Source organism: Entamoeba invadens, assembly GCF_000330505.1.
Source record: "Entamoeba invadens IP1 unplaced genomic scaffold scaff_1105074725169, whole genome shotgun sequence".
Lineage (NCBI taxonomy): Eukaryota > Evosea > Mastigamoebida > Endamoebidae > Entamoeba > Entamoeba invadens.
Genome location: NW_004443746.1, coordinates 16,092 through 24,794, shown reverse-complemented (window position 1 = coordinate 24,794; position 8,703 = coordinate 16,092). Strand labels below are relative to the sequence as shown.

At 31.5% G+C, this 8,703-nt stretch overlaps 3 protein-coding genes across 3 annotated transcripts; 2 read left to right on the top strand and 1 right to left on the bottom strand.

Moving 5' to 3' along the window:
* Window positions 1-420: 420 nt before the first annotated feature.
* On the bottom strand, window positions 421-769 carry EIN_010840 (hypothetical protein; the record flags this gene model as incomplete). The annotated part of the gene is made up of 2 exons (XM_004261281.1): window positions 421-493; window positions 534-769. 2 exons carry the CDS (start codon window positions 767-769, stop codon window positions 421-423), a joined length of 309 nt encoding a protein of 102 aa, XP_004261329.1.
* A 259-nt stretch (window positions 770-1,028) lies between these two features.
* EIN_010830 (hypothetical protein) lies at window positions 1,029-1,496 on the top strand (the record flags this gene model as incomplete). Its single annotated transcript, XM_004261280.1, has 2 exons — window positions 1,029-1,092; window positions 1,243-1,496. The coding sequence occupies 2 exons, from the start codon at window positions 1,029-1,031 to the stop codon at window positions 1,494-1,496; spliced, it is 318 nt and encodes a 105-aa protein (XP_004261328.1).
* Window positions 1,497-1,786: 290 nt separating this feature from the next.
* EIN_010820 (ankycorbin, putative) lies at window positions 1,787-3,942 on the top strand (the record flags this gene model as incomplete). The annotated part of the gene is made up of 5 exons (XM_004261279.1): window positions 1,787-1,970; window positions 2,015-2,235; window positions 2,480-3,122; window positions 3,279-3,464; window positions 3,512-3,942. 5 exons carry the CDS (start codon window positions 1,787-1,789, stop codon window positions 3,940-3,942), a joined length of 1,665 nt encoding a protein of 554 aa, XP_004261327.1.
* Window positions 3,943-8,703: the final 4,761 nt, after the last annotated feature.

Below are 8,703 nucleotides of genomic sequence, written 5' to 3'. Positions count from 1 at the left end.
AATTTGTGAAAGAAAAATTCTTTGATAATAAATATTTATATTTTTGTAAAATATGTGCTAAAATTTTGATTTTTGCCGTTATTTTAGTTTTTGTGTGTTTTTTGATTAACAAAGAAATTGAAGTATAACTAAAAATAATTTGTATTTGTGCTACATTGAAATCACAATGTAATCGAGTTCTTAAATCTTGCCACGTGGGGACGGGGGTTTGAAATTTTGAGAGCCCTGCGTATTTTTGGCTTTGATTTTTTGGTTGTTATAGCAGATCTTTTAAATAAAATCTCAGATTTTGAGATTTCGAAGATCACGATTAGTTGTAAAAATAAAACAATTAAAGCAAAGTATTTTTTGTGTTAAAAAACGGGCAAACAGCAATTATTTTGTCAACGGTTGTGCACCCTATTATAAAAGTGTTATTTTTTATGTTTTAATTTTCTCATAGACTTTATTTTTCAAAAAATGATATGTGTTGAAGTTCTTGCCTTTGCAAGGACTTCAACTTTTTCGACCATAGTCTTAGCTTTCAACCCAACCAGTTGTGCAAGTTGTTAATATTACTGGTTTGCAACATAAATGCTGTACTTTGGACACTACGCCATCTTTTTTGAGATAACACCATTGTATCGAATAACATGTGGTAACAACATTGCAACACATCGACCATTGTTGGAAGATGGAAAGCGGCTCCTATTTTGTGAACTATTAAGTGAACAATCTTAAAAAACGCGAAAACAAAGGCTATACCATCAATGGTAGCTGCATTATGCATCTTCTCTCTCGCAACAAAATCCCGTTGTATGACTTGACCAAGTCGTCAAAGACTAATTTGACTGCTTTTTTAGCAAGACCATATGTGTACCCATTTGCCATAACTGAGACATAAGCTACAACAACATGAACCAAAACATCGATACCACAGTCTGCTACAGCTTTTTGTTGATGAGACACAGAACATTAAGTCGATAGCAATTGATGGAGTCAATGAATAATCTGCAAGTGGACACTTTTTGCCAGTCTCCGTGTTTGAGATGACAGCAAATGGGGTGACTTCAGACGCCATAGTAGTATTCAATGATCTCATGAAACCAATTTGTTAGAAGTACAAGAAACAAGTTAAGAGTGTACACCGAAAAATTCAAATTTGGTAAGATCAAGTTTTTCTTCAAAATTGGTGTTCGTGCTGAAATCAAAGAGAGGAGAAGAGTCAATGAAGAACCGCAGCTAAGGAATAAGAAATTGAAGCTTTAAAGAAGAAGCTTGCTGAAGAAATTGCAAAGAGAGAAGCCGCTGAGAAGGCACTTTCTGAAATGAAAATCAAGAACGTCGACTTGGAAGCTTTAGTTAAAAAGTTTAAAGAAGATATTGAGTCAAAGAAGGTTTCTCTTGAAGAGGCCGATATGAAGTCACGAGAAGACCAAGAACACATTGAGGAACTCCAAGGTAATATTAAGAGAGGAAAGGAAGACTTGAGCAAGTTAACCACTGAGTACAACTAATTTGAAGCTGATATTTAAAGACTTCAAAACGAAATTACTGAGCACAAAGCGACTATTGCTAAGAAGGACAGTGTTATCACTGAGTTGAACAAAGACATTGAAGATAAGGAAAGCGAAATTTCTGACTTGAAAAACAAGTTTGAAGCCGAAGAAGACAATTCAAAATATCTCGAGACACAATTGCACGTGAGAAGGAAGACGACATTGCCGATTTGGAGAAACAAGTAAAGAAATTGCAAAACACTATTTCTGATGTCAACGCATTAAATGAAAACACTGACTCTGTTTGAATGATCTTGCCAATACCAAAAAATGATTTGAAAAAGACTCAATTGGCTCTTGACGATACAGAGAAGAAACTCGACCAACAAGTTACTCAGAACAAGAAGGCCTCAGACGAAAGAGATGGGTGTAACCAACAATTACAAGCAGAGAAGACAAAGACTGCTGCTTTGACTACGGCCAAGAATGCAAGTGATAAAAAATTGCATCATTGAACTCGGAGAAAGACGAATTAGAAGATAAAAACAGAAAACTTGATTCTTCTAAAAAAGATGCTCAGAGAAAAATTGCTGAGTTGACAAAGAGAATTGAAGACGGACTTAATGACTCTGATATGTTGAAAGCACAGAAGGCCGACTACGAAGCTCAAATCCAAGCGTTGAAGGACGACACGGAGAAGACTGAAAAGGACTTGGCTGGTGCTAGAAAACGATTTGGCAGATTTAGAAGACGCTCGGTCCAACTTGCAAAGTGACAAAGACAAGACAGAAAAGGATAGGAAGAAGTTGGATAACGACTTGAAGAAAAACTTCCAGAAGTTGGCAGACATCACTGCCGAACTTGAGAAGAACAAAGCTGCTAATAAGGAACTCCAAGCCAAACTTGATGAGACTGCTGATAACAAAGACAAGCTTGAAGCTGATGCTGAGAACATGAATAGAAAGAAAGATGATCAATATAAGCAACTGGACTAATTGAAGGCGGACAATGAAAAAAGGACTAAAGCCAAATCTGTTGTTGATGCCAAATTGAAAGACGCTGAAAGAGAAAAAGCTGCTCTTAATGAAGAAGTTGAAGCCGCAAATGAGAAGTTGAGAATTACTAAGAATGATTTGGGAAGAACTAAAGCCGAATTTGACCAACTCCAACAGAACTTTGACTACCTCAAGAAGAATGCCGACACCGATGCTGCTGATAAAGAGAAACTCAATGGAACTGTTAATGAGAGCAATAAGAAGATTGAGGAATTGAGTGCTAAAGTCGACGAATTTTCTGGTGTTATCACAAGAAAAGAACAAGAATTTGCTGGAGCCAATGAAGAGCTTGAAACAGTCAAGAAGGACAAATTTGCGAAAGAAATAGAAGCAAAGAAGTTGAAAGCGGAAAACGACGAAATTAAAGAGAAGGTGAAAAACTTGGCTTATGACAAAGACCAACTTTCTTCCGAAAAGAAGAAGCTTCAAGACGAATATGACCAACTCATTAACTTAGTTAATGGACACGAAGACGAGACCAACAACTTGAATGGTTCAATCAAAAAGTTACAAAGAGACTTAGAAATAAATAAGACTGAGTTGACTGAATTAAGAGACAGAACAGCTAATGACAATGAGAAAATAGTTGGTTTGGAAAAAAGTTTAAGACCTTGAAGAGAGACTAGTTGGGGTATCAAATGTCGCCCAAACTGAGGTCATCAAGAGAGACACCCAAATTGCTGATTTGGAAAAGGCAGTTGCTGCGTTGAAAGATTAGAACACTTAATATGACGCTGTTAAGAAGGATATGAAAAGTGGTCTGTCGAAGACGCTTCGAAGATTGAGAATTATGAATCACATATTAAGGCACTTGAAGCACAAAAGAAGATGGCATTGGACGACAAAACTGAAGCTGAAAAGACTGCTGCTGACCAATCTGATAAAAGAAAGAAGATGGAAGACCAAGTCAAACACTCAATGCATAAGTTTCGTCACTTAAAGTCCAAATCAGTGCACCGGCTTCTGTTGCTCAAGAAGAAGAGAAGAACATGTTGAATGCAAGAATTGCTGAAATTCAAACTCAACCCGATGAAGAAAGACAGAAAGCTGACAGTGCAGATGCTGTTCGAAAGGCTGATTTACAGAAGGAACTTGAGAAGGACAGAGCAATGAAACAAAAACCCGACAAAAAAACTCAAAAACTTAGAGTTAAAGTCACCGATTCAGAAGCTAAATTGGCGGACGCTGGTGCCACTGGAGCTTCTATTGCTAAATTGAAAGCGAAATATGAAACAGAATTTGAAGGAATCGAAACAGAAAAGAAAGAAGCACAAAACGCGGCTGTTAAAGCCAAGAAACAAGCTAAACAGTATACTAGAAAGGTTGAAGAGGCTGAGAGAAAGCTTGCAAAATTCGAACAGAAGGAATCTACAATTAACACCCAAATTAGTAAGATACAAGCCGTTTGAAGAAGACACAACAATCAGTCAGAGACGGCGAATTGAGAATTGTTGAGTTGGAAGACAGGTCAGAAAATTTGGTGAAGATCTGACAACAAACAACTTGAAATTGATCGGGTGAGTGCAATTACTTTTGAAGACCAAGAACAGGTTGATTCAAGTAAAACACAAAAAGACAAGGATAAATAATTATTATATTGTTTTAGTTTTTTTTTAAATTAAAATCTAGTTAAAATACAAGAGTCAAGTTATTAAAAATATAACATTATTATTATTTTTTATAGTTTAATTTCAACGAGATGCCTCGAGCCTATGAAAAAAAGACTCTAATTAATAGTCTAACTTAGAGTCTATGGGTGGACTCTAATAATTCCACAAGAAATGCCTTTTCAAATAATTTTCATTGAGTGATGGATATTTCCAATGACAAAAAAGATTGGTGATGTTCTCTTTTAATAAGGAACCAGGGTTTCGATACAAAATCGATACAAATTGATTAAATCATATTAACTTTATCTGTAGAACCCAAAAATACATTCAAAAGTAGCGATTCATCTTAACAACATCACTGATGTTTTTATTTATTTAAAATAGTCAATTTACTATATATTGTCAATTGTAATATTCTAATTATGTGATAAAGTCTATTGATCTTTTCTTAGTTTGTTGCTTTAAAAAAATAAATTGTGTTACCAAACTATCAAATTATAATTAATTATATCAACATTTGTGCTATTTGTTTTTAGATGAAAATATTAATTGTGATTTGCTTTTAATATAATCATTAAGTTTGTAGTTTGAAAAAACTTATAATAAATAAAAATACCAAACTACTTTTCAATTAATATATTTCAGAAAGATACAACGGGACACAAAGAGTAGATATGCCGCAACTGTCAAAACTTGTTGTACCCGGCGTCGTGAATCCGTCTCCGGAGTAGACTAGACACAAAGAGGAGATGCCTGAAAAAAAAACATAAAGGTGTCCTAATCGAGTGTTCGTTCCAGTGTTAGGTTTAAAGGGTAAAACCCGTTTTTATTCCGTCTGTCCTGCCCTTCAAAAAGGGCAGATTTTGTTAAAACTTGTGTACATTAATTCAAGTTGTGGTGACGTGGCAAATTACAAAAATGGCACTTTGGAGTCAACGTGTTGCAAATTTTGAAATAAAATAAAATAAAAAATTACAAAAAGTCAGTTAAGTTGGAAGACAACAACACTCTTTGGTGTGAAATTGTAATTGTCAGTCAACTCGTTTTGTTTGGCAGTGTATGTGGATGGGCTGCAATAACTACCATTTTGACCATTCTTGTACGCACCTATATCATCACCACCACCAAATGCAAAGAGATACTGATTGTTTTGGGAATAAATTAAAAATTCACAATCGGTGTAATTTCCAGTCTTACCAAACTTTTTTGGATTCAAAGTGCCATTTCTTACAAGTGAAAAAATGTAAGAATTGCCACTGCTGATATTCCTGTCAACAGCATTTATATTTCCAGTGAACACGCCGCCAAACTTGTTGTGATTTGTGTCTTCGATTAAGAAGCACAAGTTGTTTTTGTTAATAACTTTTTTATCAAACACAGACGTGTATTCTGACCAATCGTCTTTATCCGAGTCAAACACAACACTTCCTATCTTCATTCCTGTCAACTTCTCAAGACTGGCTTCTTCTTCAAGTGTGATGTGTTCGCACTTCATCCTTTCTTCTTGTCTTTCATCATGTTGTTTCTTTGAATTGATGAATTTCTCCGATTTCATAATTTGATCAATTTTATTGTTTTTTGCTTGTTTGATTTTGTTAATTTCATTTTCAAGTGGTTTAATATCCATTTGGCACTTCTCCTCATATAGTGCTATTTTGACATTGAATATTTCATACAACTTGTCGTTGTCGCTCTTTGTTGAATATAGACTAATCTCGCTTTTGATTTTATTTGATGCGTTTTCCAAATCAGTGACGATGGTGTTGAGTGATGTTGTGATGTTCTTCTTTTTATCAAATACCTCATCAAGTCTGTCGAAGTGTCCTTCTGCATTTTCAATACGTTGATCAATGTCAAGTGACTTGTTGTCAACAAAGTTGTATTCTTTTTTATTTTTGTTGAGGTCTGACACCGCCTTTGCTGCGTTTGTGCAGAGTGCTGAGATTGCTGTTAACTCGTTTTCCATGTATGTTAATCAAGTTTATTTGTTTTTATATTTAATTTTATATAAATCTCATTCAAAAACATTATTACCTCATTCATAATGATTTTTTTTCTAATCAAAAACCAAAAAGAAAAACGTCAAACCAACACAAAATGATTTTAATTTTATTCAGGGTCTATCACGAAACAAAGTAAAATTTGGAACTTGTCCCAAAATGCATTTTAAAATAAAAAGTGTATATTTAATTTGTTTTTATGACAAAAATAAAGTAGTTTTAGTAAAATTCATAGTTATGTTTGTTTTTACGATCTCCAAAACCTTTTCTTTACAGATGGAGACTTTTTGCCGCGGTTATTTTTCTACTTAAAACGACAGTTAACAATTAAACTATAAAATATTAAAATGTATAGTATTCAAATAAATAGTTTAAAAATATATATTTATACTATATAAAATAAAACTAATAATTATAATTGATAATATTATAAAATATTAGAAATTGTTTAATAACGATCAAATAATAATTTAACTAATTATAATAAATAAAATTTGTTATTAACCATACTTTTCTTACATAGTAAAATGAAATCAACCAGAACAGAGCTGTCACCTTGCGATTACTTGTTAAATTTGATTTATTGTTGCTTTACATCACTTTCAAACATCAAATAGTGGTTAAATATACCAAATTAATATAAAATGTAATAGAATGGACTATAACAAAACATTAAATCAAAATACTTGTGTTGTTGATAAATTTAGGTTGTTTTATAAACTTGCAATACTTTGATAGAACAGAAGAGTTATTATACGCGAGTAAATAATTAAAACGATCCTGTTCATCATTGATGCATAAACAGAGTGTTTGAAACAAAACTCCACTATTATGTGCATTCTATTGTTTATTTTTTTATAATTTCATCAAAGCTATTATTGAATCATATATTTACCATTTTTATAGTTATTCATTTACTAAAAAACTGTCAGTCAGTTTGTTTATTGATGTGTTTTAATATAGATCATAATTAAATTATTATGAATTGACAATCATTATTATAATTATTGATTTTATTTAGAAATGTTAAAGAATATTATATAAAAGTACTATAAAAACAAGTCAGTGAGAAAAAAATCTGGCTTGTTTTAAATTATAATAAAATTCATATTTATTGTTATATGTTATAAACAATTAAATTATTTCAAAAACAAAATGAAAAAAATGAAAATACTCATAAAACTGTTATTTGAAATTATTACAATTCATGTCGATAAAATTGATGTTTTGAATACGAAAACGGAGTTTTGTAGTGACAGAAAAGTTTTTGAAATGTCTTGCAAAAACGGAGCTTCGAGACGGTGAATTATTCGCAACGACATACAGCTGGTAAGATGTGACATATGTGGGGTTTGTCGAGCCACAATATGATACCGTTGGTGTTGTTTTGTATTTGTAAAACTACTACGCACAAATGACACAAACAACTGGATTAATTAGAGACAAAACAGTCAAACAACGAATTAGAAAATTGGAGAATTTCTTGTTGTATCAAGAAAAAAACAAAATTTGTGGCAATTTAATTGAAAAAAATTCAAAAAAATATAAATATCTTATTTACCATGATGTACTATAAATGAAGAGTTTAAAAGTGTCTTTAATATAATCAGTTTAGATTTTTACAAATAATAAAATCAAAAATAATAAACTATCAATTTGTAATTATATAATTATTTTAATTAAAATTATATAAAAAAACACCAATTTTAAAAAGTTAACTGTATTTCAAAACTCTGTACTGTTTCCAAAATTTATATAAACTCTTCACCCTAATTTCTTATTATTTACTGTTTTTTATTTGTTTTATTTTTTATTTTCTTGTTTGTTGAACCAACAACGGTACACAGTTTAAAACCCTTAAAAATCAATACAATTTCAATTATTGAACAAAAAATCGGGAAAGCATTCAAAATTTAGGAAAATCTTACCCGATTTTCCAGGTTCGTTTTTTGGTCAGTGATCCATTTGATAACTAAACGTCAGTAAAATTATATCTTTCAAATAAACATGAGATAAACGACAACAAAACAATAAACAAATGATGTAATAAAGGACATCATTGCATCAAATAATGCAACACTTTAATTAATAATAAGTTTTTATTCATTTCAACAATTAAATATTGGCCATCGATAACATAAAACGACAAACATTAAAAAGAACAAGGCCATTCATCGTAACAGTCTAAAATAAAATAAACAGTTAAAAAATAAAAAATAAAACTTTCAATTGTAAAGTCTTAAACGATTTTTTAAATGCTGGTTTTACTTATTTATACTTTTCATTTTTATCTGAAACACAACTTGGTAATTATTTAAAAACTGACATTTAATTAAAAAGTTGTGTTTTATCTTTTTGGCAAAATTTGTGTTATGGTAATCAAAATTTTAATCCCAAGTTTGTTTTTTATATTTTTCAAGTAAATTATTGGTGCAAGATTTATTTGTCAAGTAAAATTTAAAAAATCCGGGTTCGTTATTTTGTTTTTTTCGAGTAAATATTTATAACCAAAAATGAAGGGTAAGCAAAGAAAAAATAATTTATGAATAATAAGTCCATA